At 39.4% G+C, this 19446-nt stretch overlaps 1 protein-coding gene across 2 annotated transcripts in view; it reads left to right on the forward strand.

Moving 5' to 3' along the window:
• Positions 1–1295: 1295 nt before the first annotated feature.
• LOC144015911 (transcriptional enhancer factor TEF-1-like) overlaps positions 1296–19446 on the forward strand; it is a 54304-nt gene continuing 36153 nt past the window's right edge. The window contains exons 1-2 of one of the 2 annotated variants that reach the window (XM_077516383.1): positions 1296–1529; positions 18559–18904. In XM_077516383.1, coding sequence (XP_077372509.1) covers positions 18700–18904 — 205 coding nt within the window. In that variant the 5' untranslated portion in view covers positions 1296–1529; positions 18559–18699. Of the gene's footprint in view, positions 1530–4840; positions 5100–18558; positions 18905–19446 lie in introns of those variants that run through there. The other variant, XM_077516382.1, reaches the window with a different exon arrangement.

The following is a 19446-nucleotide window of genomic DNA, read 5'->3' on the forward strand; positions in this document are numbered from 1 at the left end:
TGTGCTATTGTATCTGAATCAACTGATGAAATGTTGAACACAAAATCAAAACAATGTTTCATTCATGGAAGCAAAACAGCAGGTACTAAATACAAATAACATCTAGACTTTGCATGAAACACACACGCACACACAGGCAGGTGCTTCAGTGAAGGTTAAAATGTACTGTACATAAGAAATCTCTCCTCATTTGGATGAAAAATGACAGCTCAAGGTTTTTGTGATCTCTAACGCTTGAATGCCACACTTTTTCTCCCTCATAGTATTTATTGAATTCGCAACACAACGCATACTATTATATGAAAGTTTGATTAATTTTTGTTTTCAAGTGTTCTTTTAATTACTGATTTCATTCACAGATGTATTCCTTTTGAAGTAACAGCAAAGCAGTTGTCAAAGCTCAGTTTTCCTTTGCCATCCATTTGTTTACTTAAATTCATTACATATTTTACCAGCTTTGCCAAATCGTCACGGTCACGTCCTTGTATTTGTGACCTTCCAACAAGCTTATTTCGATGCAATCTTTACATTTGACATCACAGCAACAATTTGGCACAACAATACATTTGGTTGTCTGGCTCAAGTCCAATCAATCGAGTCCATAAACAGTACTACAAATGTTGCCACTTGTCGACTAAAAACATCACAGTTGCCCAGGGCTCAGATAACGATCAATTACTGCTCAGCTTGTGAATGTCACATGAACAAATTCAGAAAACAGGTGAGCCATGAGTGGCTGTTACCTGAGCAAGCGTGATGTACTTTTCAGTCGACAGGAAGTGGCAAAATGGCCGCCCCCTGAGATGGATCAAAATGGGTGGATTTTACTGCTTTAACTTATATTCCACAAACACAATGTTAACCAGAATGTCGTGTTTAGATTAGTCGGGGAGAATACAAAATATTGTAAAGAATAGTGTGGATCGACTTCCCTTTTTTAAAGTGCTTTTGTCATGGTTTGGGTCGGGTTTGGGGTTGCTTTTGTTATAGGTCAGGTCTGGTTTGTTTTTTGGTTGTTTTTTCCTCATTTCCTCTTTCCTTGAGTCAGTCATGTTCTGTGTTTTTGAGTTGTTGTCCTTGTGTCATCCCCTAGTCTAAAGTCTAAGCATTATTTTGTCCACCTGCGTTGCCTGCCCTTCCTCATGTAGCTACCAATTAGCTTCCCCTGCCTCTTGTGTCCTGCCCAACTGTGTCTAATCATTGGCAATTAGTGTGTGTATTTAGTTCCCTGTCTCCCCACTGTCCTTTGTCGGTTCATTGTTATTTTCCCCCCAGTCATGCTTCCAAGTTTTTGTTTTGTTGTTGTTGTCACGCCTCGTTTTGCCCCGTCAGGTTTTTGTTGGTTGTTAAAGTTTTCTGTTAGTATCTGGACTTTGTTTGTTTTGGTTTCAGTTTGTTTGTTTTGGTTTCAGTTGCTAAATACCTTGTTTTGTTTGATTAAAGTACACTTTTTTTTTTTTGGGCACCTCAATCTCCCTGCTGCCTTCCTTCCCTGCTCTTGGGTCCACATTTACCGTGAATCCTGACAGGTTTGTAGTTAGCTCACAAAATTGTTTCATTGTTTTAAAAATAATGTTGCTATATTGTCACAATACTGATCCATCCAATCAGTATTTTACTGCTTTTTATATTTATGATCATTTGTGAGCAGGGGTCTATTCTAGCTGATTTTGGGTGCAAAAAGCGGGTTATACCGGGATTGGCATATATGCAAAGTACTAAAACACAACAGCATTGTGACATACTTTACAGAGACGTTTGTATTCATATTCAACTGCTTGAAAGCAAAGCTCGATTTTTCCATTACAATCAAACGTTTAGGCCTCGAGGCACCGGGTGTGTTAATAAAACATCAGGAAACCAGGTGAGGTCATATTTGAGGTCAGACGGATATGCGTTGAACATTTGAGCTTATTGCTCTTGTGTGGTTGTGAGCGAAGGGAAGGAGTGGCATTTCTGTCAAACGCAGGCAATGTGCGCATGGCACACGTGTGGCTCAGCTGTGTACGACGGATATGCTTGAATATTTCCTCCAAACACGCAATGTGGAATGGAGTAGTGTGCCTGCTACCGCTCTGCTATGTGCTTGTGGTGTAAGGTTTCAGTCGGTGTTCCAGGCTGTGACCCTGGCATATCTGTGTTTGTTTTATGTCACAGCCCCTCCCTTTGGGGAGATGACAGTCCAGCTTCGCCTGAGGGGATGAAACCTGAGATAGGCAGAGCTTAGTAGTAAACAACAACTCCTTTATGAGGCGGCTGCTTGGTGTATTCCGAGATCTGACAGAGCGAGACAGACAGACAGATTTTCTGGTTAGGTTAGTGGCTCCCTAAAAGTGGGATTCCTGCAAATGTAGTCCGTTTGGTGGGGGTCACATATATTTAAGACGCAACGAAAATAAGTCCACATTTCATTTCAAGATACAGTGAGGGATGTCAAATAAAATCAACTGTTAAGCAATTTATATGTTGTATACTTTTGAGTTTACAATTTAAAGTGTATGTTTGTTTATTAAAAGATGGTCATGCACTTTTTAACCATGTAATTTATTAATAAACATCAACACAGACAAATATAATGATACAGTACATTGGCATACTGAAGGTTTGGGAAACGATACATATAAAACCCTGTTAAAACAATTATTTAAAAAAAGCCACAATTAAGTATAATATGTATCACAATCATTGCTTAATTGGAGGATAATTTTTATCAACATTTTTGGAAAAAATAATTTGATTAAAAATTATTTTGTAATCACAGTCAGTGAAAAAGCGCTATATAAATAAAAGCGTACCTACTTATTTACATGTTTTGTTTTCACAACTCTGTTAGAGAGTAACCCTAGGCACATGAAAAATGTAGAATGTAAACAATATTGCAGTTTTAGTATTTAATTTTAGTATTTAGTGAGTAACAGCGTTGCAAATCAATACTGTTAGAATTTCTACTCAAGAGTTAGTACATGCTAGCTGTGTTAGCTGCTATGTTAACTGGTCAAGAACAAACTTAGTTATATAATCAAAAAATAAATAAAAATAACTTTGATATCCATCCACCCATTTTCCGAACCGCTTATTCCTCACAAGTTCACAACTTTTTAACACATTTACGGTACATAGGTTTGGGTGACACACTCCATATTACAGTGGAAAACTGACAATACCGGTATATGAAAAATAGAAGCGAACTGACAAAACAATTAGAATGATAGCTTAATTTCTGCTGAGTCATGTAGCTAGCTTTTTCACTTCTACTACCTAGCTAAATATATTGTATTAACAAGGCTGTGTATTGAGAAACCTTATAAGTATAATTACTTATTTGAAATATGGACTCATTTCATCTGCCATATTTGATTTCTAAGTTTGTCATCAAGATCGGTGAGACAAGTTACTATATTAGGGCTTTAATAGGAGCCATCTATTGCAGCTACAATTGTCTAAGTACAACAGTTTATACAAGTACATATTAATGTTTTTTGTGCATCATTTATTTGAAGTGTTATACCAGAAAATGTCCTGCATCTAACCCTATTCCTCACAAGGGTCGCGGGGGGTGCTGGAGCCTATCTCAGCTGGCTATGGGCAGTAGGCGGGGGACACCCTGGACTGGTTTCCAGCCAATCGCAGTACCGTCAGTCAGTTAGTCCAATTCCTCTTTAATATGTCGTGATTGAATGCAACCTCCTTGATTGAAGTTGGTTGCACAGCAGCTTCACAGCACAGTGAGCTGAGTGACACAAACCAGGGCGACCTGTCTGCATCTCCTCCACTCTTTCAACTATAAGCTGTACCTCATTCCAGGGGCCAGGTCCTTCAAATGCTGCATTTCATCTGCCAATTAACCAACTCAGTTATTTCAAAGAGGCTTTCAAATGTTGCCAAGAAATATGTGGCCTTCTCTCTCACTCCTCGTCTCTTCGTCAAATGAATTTTGCAGTATATAAACAGCTGGTTTCATTTTTTTTGTCAGTTTGTTAATACAGTATCTCCTAACGTGTTGCATTATGTCATGAGATGAAGCGCTTATGGCAAAAGCTTAAAATTACAATTATTCTTATTATGATTATTATCATTATTATTGTTACAAATATCGAATATCTCTGTGGTACAACTTAGAATCCTTGTAATGTTGTTTTTGGCATTATTTCCTTCGTGTGTGCCTGACTTCCTGTTGCTACTGGCTTTCAAGTTTGCCATTGAAGCAGTCTACTGGGCGTGGCTGGCAAGTTATGCTTTGTTTCAATGACTTGAAAGGCATAAATGATTGTTTTCTACGAAATCTGCCTAGCAACAAGTGGCTGGCAAGACTGCTACCTTTTTTTTTTTTCTTTTACTTCTTCAGCAAGTGACATGTAAAACAACTCTAAGTATATAAAACATGTCGTGTTTAATATACATTGCTGTTGCAATATAAATTGGATTAAAGAAACTTAGATAATCGGGTTCTTCAAAATTAGTGACGTCACCATATTACAAATGGGAAAAAAAAAAAAACGCCAACGAGTTATAATTTAGGTGAACTGTTTAATTTACTTCTGTTTTTAACAATGTAGCTATGAGCAATTTGTCTTTACATAGCAGGAAAGTTGAAAATGTTACAGCCTGTTCTGTTGTTAGTTTTTGTTGTTGTTTGTTTTTTGTTTGTTTTTTTGACGCTGCGTGGTTTTGCTGTCAGCTGCTCTTCGTCCATTGAAAAGAGTTTGGGCGCCGCACTCTTTCTTTTGTTGTTCAACACAGCCGTGTGCCTCCACTTCAGTCAAGCCCCTTCCCCCCAGCCAGTTCTTTCTTTTTTTCTTTTTGCCACCCATCCTCCCATCTCTCACTCACTCCATTTCATCCATCCAGGGTGACGCCAGTCACCCCGCCCCGTTCAACTGAGTCAACCGCGTTCATTTCATTCCTGCTCCCATTCCGCGCATATTTCGCATCCTTGGAGAGAGCCGGCGCATTTTTTACGCACTCAGCGCGTCCGACCCTCCGTCAAACCAAAACCGAGCGAACGCTCACGAGTTGCGGGGGCACCTTCCACATGCTGCGGATGCACCCGTGTTCGCAAAAGTGTGGGAATTTAGCGACAAGCAGGCAAATAAATCGAGGTAAGTTATCCAGGAGGAGTCCCCTCCTCCGCTTTTTGCTTGTACCGGACGTTCCGCTCCAAGTGCTCACTGTCGCTTAAAAACAGTTTCGTCGACATCGAGAGGAAGGTATACTCACATAAAGCACGTTTTAAAAATATATATCCAAGAATATGAAAGTAGTAAGTGTTTGTCGTGTGGACCGCAGAGCCGCCAATGTCGCTTTCGTTCCACTTTTAGTTGGCGATTCCAAAGATATAAATGTTGTTTTCTTCCCAAAATGGTCGCCTTTATGCTGTTCCCTAACAGTTTGATTATCTGGCGGCTGATTCGTGGGAAAAGAAGACGACGGCGAAACATGTAGTCAGTTTACAAAGCTGAGCGTCAATGGAGGACTTGTTGCATCGGCGGCTTTTCTCTTCCTCGGCAGGCAGGGCGGGAGGGAGGGAGGCGGGTATGAAGGCAGGCAGGCAGGCAAGCGGCAGGCAGGCCCCAGGCACCATACACACACAGGCCAAAGCCTACCTACAAGTACGCACGGACACAAATATGCACATAACACATGCACAAAAAAAGCACAATAAGGGGTGAAACGCTGTTGTTAAACTTTATCACATGGTGAACTCACCGAATTACTAATTGTTGTGCTAACAGGCGTATCCTTCAATATAACCAGACAATCACCTGCTGTTGTTATTTTGACATGCAATGGAATGACTTTATGTGTTTGTCATATAATGCATGTCAGTGCACGGTAACAGAGGCCTGTCGTTCGGCTACAAATAAGAAATAAAATTCAAGTTATTTGTTTTATAGACTGGTGTACATCACTTCTCACCCACAGTCAACATGGATAGGCTCACAAGCAGTGCAAGAAATGGATGGATGGATGAACAATATTCAGTTTATTTTGCATAGAAAATGATTGTCACTTAGTAATGGTACGTCCAATTGTTACTTTAAAATAACCTATTTTTGTGAGCCATTGCTTGAATTGCTCTTGTGTGGGTCATAAATAATGGTCACAGAAATCCATAGTGAAATCCTCCCACTATATTGTGTAGCATACGGTGTACACATGACAAAGATATCTACCAAAATGAAACACCCACCAAAAAAATTGCAGGTACTTATGTGTCATTGTACAGTGATGGCATGAGGACCATATACAAGTTTGAAGTGTTAAAATCTAACACAAAAATTCACTAAATGAGAAATAGATAAAAACTTATGTCATTCATTTTGAGAGTTGACAGCTGTCTATAGTTCATTTTATGACATCAATCTGTAGCAATTTTCACTTATTTTTCACAAAACTAATTGAAATGTGACAGATTTAGTAGTAGAAGCATTATAATATTGATGTAGTAATGATGGGCATTTGACCAAATTTTATTGCTTGACTATCGGTTGTTTGTTGTGTTTACAAACAGATGTTTGTATTTCAATGATTACTTTAAAAAAAAAATGAATTAAACATACCTATGTACCTAGTACCACAAAGGGGAAGTCAATCCCAAATTTACTTTGCAATAATGTGTTGTATGTGCCTCCACTAGTCTAAACAGGACATCCTAATTAATATTATGTTTGTGGAATATGAGTTAATCTGTAAAATCCACCCGTTTTTATCCATCGTAAGGGGCATCCGTTTTACCACTTGCTGTCGACTGAAAATGACTTCACAGTTTCTCATGGCTCAGCTCAGGTCACGACCAATCATGGCTCAGCTTCAGAAAACGGGTGAGCTGGGACTGGTGGTGCCCTGAGTAACTTGCTCAACTCAACTTTATTTATATAGCGCTTTCAAACAGCCTGAGCTGTCACAAAGCGCTTTACAGAAACACAAAAAATAAACATAACATAACATAAAACATTAACACCAATACAATACAATCACAACAAATCAACATTCTTCTATCCCTACATACGCTTTGATGTTTGAAGCAGTTTTTAGATGAAAGAGGACAGAATCACAGCGTCGACGTTCACGTCCTCAGCTCCACCGCCATCCATCTTAGCTCACCAGCGGAGACTGTCCAATTCATATTCCACAAACACAATATTTTCAGAATATAGTGTTTAGACTAATGGAACTGTGTAGAACATTTTACAAAGAAAATTTTGGGGTTTTGTTCCCTTTAATCAACAGCACCTCTGGTGGTTGGATCATTTTTGTGCATGTAATGCTTGAAGACACAAGTGATCCGATGCCACTGATCAGTAATCAATATCCATGCAAGTGACAGAATTCCTAATGGTCATCAATGCATCAGTTTTCATAGCATCATTAAGATGTACTGTACTGTATAATCAGTTTGTATGCTCAAAGGATGATGCTTTCATGTTTTCTTAAAATGTTGGATTTTTACTTCTTGTATGACATTACAGTTAAATTTTGTTGTTGTTTAGGAATTTATGTTCAAAATTTTCATATCTGTTCCTTATAATGATGAATTAGCTGTTAAAGTGTAACTATGTGTTTGTATGTGTGTGTTAGGTGATTGTCTTTGCTGTGTCCAGGCTTGGGAGTGTACAAAGCTTTTCAGTCACCCTGGGCAAACAGCCTCCCTTCGTCCCCCCCCCCCCACTTTCCTGCCCTCCTCCTCCACCCCCACCCTCTTCATTCCGTTGACATCTGTTTTGAGTGCTCTGTGCACCTGTAGACTGGAAGCGTGTGTGTGTGTGCCCGTGTGTGTACGCGAGGAAGGGGAGGACGATAAAGGGAGGTGCAGAATGCAAATCCAGGCGTTTGTTCAGGGTCTAAGCAACGCAGGCCGGCTGACTAACGACCATTTGGTGTGTGCGTGTGTTTGCCTCTTGCTGTCCCGGTCAGGCAGCTATTGTTGCAGCAGCAGCAACAGGCGTCGGTGTATGAGGACGCACCATATGGCCTCTGTGTGCTTTCGTCGCAACCGCTGTGTACTTGCGCATGTTTGTGTGTGTGTGTATGTTCATGTACCAAACCAATGCGGTGTCAGTATGGTGGAGTTGCTCGCTACAAGCTGCTCCCTTTTGTGTCATCTGTCGTCTCATTTCTTGACACAAGGACAAAATCTGGCATTCAGACTTTTGGCGTTTTATTCAAAGATGTCAGATATAGTGTGTCTTAGCGGCAGAAAGTGCTGCATTTGAGCGGAATTATTCATAATGACTTATTCACATTGGTATACAACTCAACAGGTGATACAGTCAATTTGGAAATTAACCCTTGTACTAAAAAGGGTCCCTGATGGCCACTGATTCGCTAATTACATAAATATTATGTAACAATTTGACCTAAAGCAGCTCAGCTATAACTCCAGGATCAAAATACAATTGACTAAAAATAAATCAATCAATAATGATCTTCTCTATGCTAGTTTTCAGGAAGGGTCCACTTCTTATTTATGTTGTTGGCTAAACCATCATTTTGGTCCCTGATTGACATGCAGTATGTGTTTACAAAAATACTATTTACAGTATATGTAATGAAATTTAGGGAGCAGCAGACAGTTTTGTAAGAACAACAATGTTGAGTGAGTGAGTGGGTGGGTGGGTTCTGAGGGGTGCAGGGGGCAACGGGTGTAGGTGGGGGAAAGGGGAGGGTGGCTTTTGGTGTGGGAGTTTGGTAGGCTTTGTTTAGGGGATAGGGGGAACAATGGGCATCCTCCTGGGTAGGGAGGGAGAAAGGGGTTTGTAATGCTTGGGAGGGGTGGGGGACATGGGGGGGGGGGGGTTGTGGCTACAGGAGGCCGGCAGAGCCTGTGCTAGCTTGTCGTGCTGCCCCGGCACCCTGTCACTCCTCTCCTGTAGTCGTCTGTCTTTCAGTCTGAGTCCAATAGCCACTAATGAAATTTGACCCACAATGCACCTCTTCACCTCTCTTAGGCTGTCTTTGGAATATCGGCTCAGATTCTGCACCATTTGTCTGAGAACGTAGCAGACATACAATATGCTGCCAATATGGCCGTCTGCTAGTCAGCTTGAAGAACCTTATGATTGATGTTCCTGTTAGTCTTGATCAACAGGTAGTAGGTATTAGGCCACTTATAATATAAAAAAAATATAAAACTAAAATGAACAAGTTTATGCTATATGTTTTGTTGTGATTGTTAATGTCAAGGCTAATTTACATGATCTTCAGTGAATTCTGATTGATTTTGCATTGCCGAGTCCGTTGCTTTAAACCGGAGTGACTAAAACTGACTGGGAATCCTGAATCAACCTCTTGTTTCCTGAGCCCAGCATGAGTTGAACAGGAAGTAGGGAATTCAGCTCTATCGTGCTTACTTTCCCGGCTGGCTGAGCTGACATGTTGAACCTTACTAAGCTGAGAAACGGCTCACTCTGTTGCTTGATTCCTTTCTAGTCTAACCTTGGTTTGGTTGTCTTCAGTTGACCTGGGGGTGGCAAGTTTGCTGTCTGTCTGTCTGCTGTCTGTATAGGACCTCATCAAATCTAAACTAAAACATATCTTTTCCAAAGGGTGATTAATGTCAAATTAAGGAGCAAAGATTTTGCTTTCAAATTTTTTTCTGTACCTGCAACTTATTATTAACCTGTTTCTTATGTGCTTCAACTGCATTTCTATTTCAAAACACCTTAAATGCACTGCATGTTTTTTGTCTGAATGAAGTATTGCCATTAAGAGTTGTACAAAAATCCAACATACGCAAAAGTATTGGGTGAATACCAAAACAATATGTTTTCGTTTGCTATTCGGGATTTGAGATCCCGCCTGTTGTTTTGTTGTGCTGTATGAATCGTATTGACTTGATTTTATAACCGTAATGCATTGGGTTTTAATCACATTGTTTGGCAAACAACATGTCGCTATGACCGAGCAATAGATCAACAACTTATTGACCTGTAGGTATAGAATCCACTGCATGAAAATCATCACATTAATTTTTAGATTTAGAGCATTTTGCACATGATATATTTCGTCAAGAATACAACAATTTAAATGTGGTAAACAATACATTTAAAAATGACCTGTGCAGGCATCGCATTTTTCTTCAACATTTGTAAGTTACAGACAATTAGTTGAGTAAAATCTTGGATTTAATGTAAAATCAGCAAATGAAAGTATATTTAGAATCTACGACTGTTCTAATAGCTTCCTTTGATCCTTCAATCGCCTATAAAATACAACGGTTAAACAAAATGATCCAGATGGTCTCAAACGAAACAGTTCTCATAATATCTCGCTTACAGGTTTAATTCTGATCACAAGCACCACGCTCTAGAAGCACTGGTTTGTGAGGCCCCGTGGTAAGCAGGGACTTTTGCTCTGAGATGAGACACTAAAGATGTACAAATAATATGCTATTTGAATTTGGATCTGCAAAGTGCGCAACTTACTTTAGAGTTCTCCAACAAGCATCAAGCAAGTCAATCAGAAAGTAAAACATGTTTATTTATCTTCCCGCCAGTCACTCCTATGGATAAGTAAAAGAGAAGAACGGACGCTTAAACCAAGGGTGTACTGGGCATCAGGAATTTCTCGAGTGTCCCAAACAGCCGTTCCACTGCCTGTTAATGTGCCGGTTATTAATCCCTATTTTTCACAAGCCATAGTTAGCAAGTATGTGAAGGCCACACTGTCTGACAGTAGTCAGAATGCACGTCTCCTCCTCTCTCCAGCAATTAGATTTAATGGGGTGTATGCCACGGAAGAGGCGGGACTTCCGACTTCCGTGATTTTGCACGAGTTTGGTTCCGGTCTGGGTTGCGAATGCGCAGCCGGGGGCACAAAGTCGGAAGCACAAGTATTTTGACGAAGCCCACACGTCGCAAACCGAACCGGAACCAAAGCTGATGTGCAAAAACAGTCCCGCCTCTTCCGTGGCATATGCCCCATTGACTTGAACCGTGACTAAAGGCCAAATCTTTGAATGAGCTAATGCTACTCCAAAATTGTCTTAACTCTTTACCTTTGAGCACCAGCGTATCCATGAGCCAAAGATGATTTTTGCATGAAAAAAAATAACAGCACATATTCCTTGGTGATTCTTGCTAACAAACTGAAAGGGCATCATTGCTCTCTCGCATTTCTGAAGAAAACATCTTTAGCTGACGATTGACTAGCACCCAGTGGATATGACTTCACAAGTGTGAAAAAGTGGATGTCTGTAATCCCTTTATGTGTATAGAAATGGACTGACTGTTTGGTTTCAAGAACTTCAAGACCCATTTTGATGAAATGCATTTCAAGGCTGCAAATAGCTGTTCTCAAATGAATGTCAAAAACTACACGTTTAGCATTTTATTAGGCCGGTGGCCCACCAAGCAGCCACTGGGGACAACGTGTGTGCGTTGCGCCAAAGTACGAACGCTGTGACGTTTGCGCCGTCGCCTCCAGCACGGGTATAGAAATACTTTTAGGGTTGATATGTGGGGGTTGTTCTTATGCTTCTGCGAAGCTTAACCCCTGAAAGTATTCCAAGCTGAGCAATCACTTGTTCCCTGAGAAACAGTTTTTGTGCACAGGTATCGTGCATGCCTACTTCTCAACCTTGGCGAGCAAGAAAACATTCACATACATGTACAGTATGTAACTGTTGTTTGTATTGGATCTATTTCCGTAAGTCAGTGGAACAAATAAGTTGGACCCTTTTTAAATGTTATTTGTGTTGGGGGTTTCTGAGTCCTGCTTGGTCACATCTAGGAGTTATCCAAGAGGCTTATACAGTAATTGATATAAAAAGGAAACATGTTGCACTGATACATGACCTCAGTTATGGATTTTTGGACATCACAGCCACAATATCCAATTGTGTGGGTGGTGTTATCTTCCAGTTCTGTGTTGGCTCTTTCTAACTACATGTTTGATTACCATTGATGACCATGTTCATTGTGTCACTCTTCTGCTAACCCTCAATTCCGGTTCTGTTTTATACTGCTTTGGGAGAGAGGAACAGGAAATGACCCGATTGGATAAAAGCTTTAAGATTGGCTCATAAGCTACTGCGCATACACTTAATAGACACTGTCGCATGCTTTCTGGATTTACTGCAGCCTCGCCCTATGCCTCGTAGTCTGCATCAAGTCTGAATGAGTGTTAATTTCGTCAACAAAAACTATACAAAAATAATTTCGGCAACATATTTTTCACCAGACTCAAAGTCGACTACACTAAAACCCTAATTAATAAACAATAACTGGGACTAAGTCAGTATACGTTTTAGTCGACTAATGAAGTCGATACAAAAATGTAATTTACTTTATAACAACTGGACTGTAATCTATGAAGATTTTAGTTCATGAACAAAAACGAGACGAAAATTACATGATTTTGTAAAATCTGCTAATTTGTGATGTCTGTGACACTGTCATGTACACACACAGCACAAATGCGACAGACAGGAGGTGGTTTCACGGTGAAAGGTTGAAAAAAAAAAGTAAATTATAGTTATAACTTAACATATTAATTCAACAGCTATAGCGTTCCAAAACTAATGTTAAATGCGACTACTAACTAATGCTGGCTAGCTTACTAGCTCATAGCATGGAGCAAAAGTAGCCACTGTAATTGTGTGTGAAGTTGTTTTTCATCAAAAAGATGAAAACATTTTCTATGAAATAGTTTGATCCAAAAAAGTGCAATATAATCTGCTGACCCAAAAAAATAAATAAAAAATACAGGGGTAAAATGGTTGTCCTGACTAAAACGAGACTAAAACGTTGACGAATAAAATTACGCTTTCTTGGACTAAAATAAAAACTAAAATCCTAGATTTATAGTCGACTAAAAATGGACTAAATAAAAACGGGATGAGATTGACTGTGATTAAAAACAAGCGTGACCAAAATTGAGACTAAATTTAAAAATGGCAGACAAAATTAACACTCGTCTGAATAAAAAAGCAATAATCAAGATATAATGTGCAACAGATTTATATGTGTACGTGGTTGGGTGAATGCAAATATTAGATGGAAGAGGATCTAATTGTGGCTGATGGATGGGTTATCGTACTGTGGTATACTATTGTATCGTGTTTGAAATATTCCTACATGTACACACAGTCACACACATATATGTATACTGTACACATACACACCAGTGTCTCTCGCCAATGCTCCTAAATTCACACTTATTAAATGGTGTTAGTGTACCTCCCCTGACTTCTTTCCTCTTGTGACAGACATTGTTTTGTGTGGTTCTGTGTATGTGTGTATTTAAGACACACATACGCCCCCATTGTATCCATAAGGAAAGGGCTAGATAAAGGCTTCCTCTGACTCAGCAAAAAAGTACATTGACCAGACAAAAGAGTTAAACCGCGCTTCACATTTCTCACAAAATAAGCCAATCACTGCATTTGTCTGCAGCCTGGGACCAATTACCATGTGTGTGTACTTCAACGCTAATGAAGAAATGATGTATAATGAGTGGCCAATAAATCAAGGTTTTCTCACCACAATAAAAGCAAGTGTCTCATTCGTAATATTAGGACATTGTATTAGCACAGAGGAAGCATGAAGGACATGTTTATTTGTGTTTTTGATGATTTTCTGAAAACATCTTCTGATTTGAAGGAGCAAATTAATAACGTATTTTATTGAAACCACCAACCTAACCTTACAAATCCATATTATATGGAAAAGTATATGGGCGTTTAATTCTTTCGGAATACTTTTTACAAGATTTTGGGGAATTTTTGTCCCTTTGTCCAGAGACACATTCGAGAGATACCCTGCCAGTGCCGGTCCCAAGTCCAGATCAGAAAGAAATTCATATATGTTGACTGTCCCTCGAATGCCTGTTTATCTATTAATCAGGTGGGCCTGTAGACTTCTACATATTCATTGGTGATGTTACATTCCTCCACGTTGAGTTGTCAAGGACACATGTCCTCACATGACTCTGTAGTTTACACTCCATCAAAGTGTTCCACATTTTGTTGTGTCTATGGCTACCAAACCAGTCTATTTGTGTATTTTAAATTATGCTTGAATTTTTGTTGTTGACAAAAGACTGCTACACACAGTTCAGAACATTTATCAGTAATGTAGTAGAAATGATACAATTTACACCAAATTGATTTATAGTGTGTGGCCATTTTCTATTTATGCCCCTAAAAGTTCAGGTTAGGGGCCACTGTATTCCCTGTAGTAAAAAAAAAAAGAAAAAAAGGTAGTCTGGAGCTCTGTAATGAATGCTTAAACACATCACCTGTAATAGAGGAGAGGTAAATGTAAGGTAGATTATTAAGTGTTTTTTCACAAAATGGCATTGCCAACTCCTGGCCTGGAATCGATATCCCATGTTTTCAGTTTGCACGTCCGCATGAATGTAGATTTTGTTTTTGTCTTTCCATGAAAGCCTTAAAAAAAATCAAATAGCAATTGGCAAACAATGACAATTCTTTTTTTTTTTTTTTTTAACCATGGTTATTGTTGTTATCGTAAACAAACTCAAATTCACAGAGGTGTGAATGTATGTCTATTGTCTCTGTGTTCAGCCCTGTGACTGATCGGATGTATCTTGCCAGCCTAGCCTAATGCTCTTTTTGCACTTCATCATATCTACTTGGATAGTCACAGCTGAACTGACTGTTGAATAATTTCCATAGAAAAATGACATCTTAATTCCAATACTTGCAAGGCTCCAAACTGCCCCTACATGGTGGAATTTTGTCACTAATATTTGAGACAGTGCAACTAAAATTTTCATCCACTCTCGTACTTGTAGAACTTTTTTTTTTTTTTTTTTAATTACTGTTGTAGAATATTTTTCATTAAAAGAAGACATCTTTTCATGAGGGGCTTTAAAAATAAACTGAGATAATGTTGTTGCACAAGTGTGCACACCCTCTGATAACTAAGGATGTGGCTTTAATTAATCACGTTCAAACTAATGTTAAATGGGAGTTAGCACATACCTGCCACCATTTAAAGTGCTTCCTATTAATCATAAATACATTTGCTGTTCTAGTAGGCTATTCCTGACATTTTTGTTGCCACATCTTACAGCACAAGCAGTGGCCCACAGAGAAAAGAGAAATTGATTTTGCGTGTGTTATGAGTTGTTCCCTTTGAGACCAATGTAAGTAAGATTCAGGGACAGGAAGTACATCAACAGTGGTAGAGATAGTATTCTTGGATAAATTCTAACCGCTTGAGAAACATGAACAATTTTTGCCTTGCAAATTTGGCATGTGGCAAGACAAATGAAAGTTCACCTGAATCAGTAAAAACAAGTATGGTCCTTGAGGTGAAGGCAAAATTCGACTTTCGACAAAATATTACATATTCAGAATAATTCTGTTTTATCTTCAAGGAAGCACTTAAGCATGACAAATGTAGAACCACGTTTGCTCTGTGGATTATGGGAAAACCCGCCTTTTATCGTGCATGTTGGAAGCTGTTAAAACAGATGCTGTCAAGTAGTCCAAAAGAAGAATTAATGGAGGGAAAGGAAAAGCTTATGTGATCATATTTAAGTACCAACAAGAATCCATCTGAAACCAGATTCAAGATCAGAATTTTACATGATTAAAACAATACTGACTTTGGAGGCTTTTAGTCGTGCACATAAACCATACATGTATTTGGCTTGTAGGGGTGCTGCAACAAACTAGTAGGCTACACAGGAAGAGAAAAGAACACCAAGGGAGAACGTGAGGGTCCAAGGCAGCTGCAGGATTGTGGCTGGATGCCCTGCGTGTGTTCTGCTGAGGGTTTGGCACTGACACCATGAAGTCTGCTGTCCTGGCTGGAGTGTCCCAGGCCTGCCTGACGACACATGCACAGCACACACGCACACACAAGGAGAAGAAGGGGTAACTCAGGATATGAAGCCCAGTAGTCAGAGTTGATTGTTGTGTGACTAATGTTTCTCTCCAGCGTCCATCTGTTACTGGGCCCTCACATGCGAGAAGTGCATGAAAACTCTTTTTGCTCCCTTCAATAACATCCTCATTATATGCAATTCCAGAGACCCAAAACTCATTACAAGCTCTCAAACATGCATTTGTTACAAAATCAACCTGATATGTTAAGTGGACAAATCAAAGGTAGATAGCAGTTGGTACAGCATTGAAAACTGAGATTTTATGATTGAAAACTCCAGTAACACAGCTTTCATTAAGTTTCATTTTTATGAAGTGAATATCGCAGGGACTGAGTTTGTGGACCAGAATCAAAACAAAGACTTAAAAGGGATGTATATACTGTATTTCTGTTCAGACAATCCATTAATGTTAATGTTGCATCTTAAATGCTCAATTTCAGCTCTTCATCTTTGCTAATCAATATTCTAAGACATTTAAATCTATGCTGACCAAAATCGTATCTCTTCCTTGTGTGGACCACTGGGGGTGAGTGATGTCCGCTGGGCATATTATCACTTGAAGACATGCAGCTGTACATGCACACCTGTCACTCACACGGTCAAAGCAGTGGAAACAACATGCAGCCTTCTGAATGAATGGATTGTTTGAATGGAAAATTAGGGGGTGTTAGGGTAGGACAGGAGAGGGGATGGAAGTAAAGGGCAGGAATTTGGAGAGGAAACATAAATGGAAGTGAACAGAATGAGCACGGAAGGGGCGCCAGAGGACAAACACTCGTAAAAACAGCACATCTCATTTTATTGCATGTTCTGGGGAGTCCAAGTCCCCCTTGCGGCCTTGTTTGTTCTTATTGAGTTATCATGCACTGCTGAAGTGCGTGGACCCCGTTACATGCAGCCAAATGTAACATGCTCCTGTTGCACGTATGTTCATGTGTTAACCCCACACCACCGCCACCACACACGATTCAAACTGTTTGTTCATGCTGTGGCAAGGGACAAAGCATGGGAAGTGTGAACAGTTGAGCCCTGACAAAATGACATGTTTGCCCAAGGAGCTGGCACTGCAATTGTGCATTGGTGTGTGTGTGCGCGTGTGCGTGGTGTGCTATGCCAACCCCGCTGTTTACCGTAGGGGATTTTAGGAGAATTGTAGGCAGCTGGCAACCCCTTGTCTTGTTTTTTTTTTTTTTTTTTCAACCTTATCCGCTAGTTGTGGTGTGTAGTGTTTGTTGCTCTACTTAATGTAGAAAAAATGATCTTTTTTTGTTGTTGTTGCTCATGAAAGGAAGCAATAATTTGCCTTCAGTAGTAGGCAGATGGGTCTACTCTGCACTCCTAAATGATTTCTTTAGAGTAGTGGTTCACAATTAAAAAATGTAAGTTTGTGAGGACGTCATAGGTCCACAGCACATGCGTGGTGGCGAAAAATTTTGGCTCTTTTTTTTTTTTTCATCACGCTCATTCTTTCTTAGTTATTAGCCAATAAAATAAAATTAATCCACCTTAACTAATGGTGAATCATAGTGTTTTCAGAATGTTGTACTTATAGTTCAGATTCAGAAACAGCAACCATCTTCGAAGTTAACCTTTAGTTTGAACGGTAACAGTAACAGCTTCTGTGTCCAACTAGACGTGAGTTGGGCTAATAAAGCATTGTCACCAATAACCCCTTTACCATCTTGGTTGAAACATGCCAATATTTGGAAACTGGCCTTCATCATTACCAAATTAGGTGTAAACCTAATTGTAGTTGTGCTGCTATTGCAATGACAATGACAGATTTCATGTGCCTACAAGCAGACGTTTTGATGTACCAGACAGCCATATTGTTTATCAGGATCATGGTTACTAAATAATAGGGATGTAACGATACCGGCAATATCACGATATTGTGATATTAAAACCGCCACAATATCGTTGTCGTCATGTTCACGATATTTAAAAGCTACACATCTGTTGAGTCAGGTTGATTTCCATTTGTGCAGTTCTAGCACCCTCTGGTGGCTAGTTTTTTCATGCAGTTTAATTTTCATTAGCTATGTTTTGGCCCTTGCCCTTCTATGTTTAAAATACACTAATTGTCAGATGAAGGGGATTGTAATATGCTTGTGAAGCGAGGCAATACGTGGAGGAACTCGATGTGGGCTTGCATTAGTGAGTAAGTGCCTCAATATTAAGTGTTATTAGAGATTGGAGGTAGTTTATATGTATTGCTGTTATGTACAAAAGCACAATATTGTGTTTTTTTTATATGAGCTAATTTGTTTACAATATTGTGACCTTTTTTAAATATCGCCAACCTCCCCAACAATATTGTGATAATTAGCGTATCGTGAACTTAACTCTTTGACTGCCAGGCGTTATAAAAACAAAACAAAAAAATCCACAGTGCCAGCCGCTTTTGAGCATTTTAACTCATCTTTCAAGGCAAAAAGAATATTGTTTTCCTTTATTACATATACAATGTGGCTACTCAATGAAAGATCGCATTCCATTCATTGGAATTTTACTAATCATCATGAAACGTCTTTGGCAGTCAAAGAGTTTAATATGGTGATAATATTGTATCGTGATATTTGGCTATCGTTACATCCCTACTAAATAATGATGACAATTGATCATTTTGAGTCATTTGAGCTATTCATTTTCTCTGTGTACATCACATAAAAATTTCCTTCCTTTGTCTTGTTTTCATAGACATCCTGGCACCTTTCCTTGGATTTTGACCAACTTTTCACTTTTCTATGGTTTGCCAGCCAATTTTGGGAGAATATTTTGGATCATAAGCAATTTGGTCTACCCTTTTAAAAACAAACTCGTTCAGCATTAGCTGCCAAGATGGAACGCAGCAGTTGGAGTGGCAGTGAGAGTCCTGGGGACGACATGGACAGACTGAGTGACTCAGGAGGAGACAAGACAATGGACGGGGACCCTGAGGGAGTGTGGAGCCCTGACATTGAGCAAAGCTTCCAAGAAGCCCTTGCCATTTACCCGCCATGCGGAAGAAGAAAAATTATACTGTCGGATGAAGGAAAGATGTACGGTGAGTGCTAATGAACGTGACATGTTAAATCACATCATGTGGAATGCTATTTCATAAATTGGACTTTTTGTGAATTGTTTTCATCAGTTGTAGTCTACTCTGCATTGTAGTAGTAATGCCTCAATGACCCTCCAGAAATTAACACCTCACCCCAAAGATTAACCTCCTTTGCCCTTAGAACAAAAAAAAAGTGCTTAATATAATTATTAAGCACTTTTTTTGTGCATGATAAGCCCATCCAATTATCCGAAACTACTTGGGGTAGTTTATTGATGCTCAACTACTCTTCACACATGGACATTATAAATACTTTTTTGCTTTGCCCAATTAAACTCAGTTGCTATCACTGTGGCTAACTAAAACAGCAGCACCTCAAGGCAAGTGGCAGTTCTTCAAATTAGTGTGAGGGTTTTTTTGGCTTCTGCCTGTTGTTAAAAAGTATGGAAAATGTCATGTGTCTTCTTGTTAAAGTGACAAGCGGATATGACATAGGAAACCTACCGTAATCATTCTGTCACTATCCAGAAAAATTGGGCATGCAA

This window comes from Festucalex cinctus, chromosome 3 (genome assembly GCF_051991245.1).
Source record: "Festucalex cinctus isolate MCC-2025b chromosome 3, RoL_Fcin_1.0, whole genome shotgun sequence".
NCBI classification, from domain to species: Eukaryota; Metazoa; Chordata; class Actinopteri; order Syngnathiformes; family Syngnathidae; genus Festucalex; species Festucalex cinctus.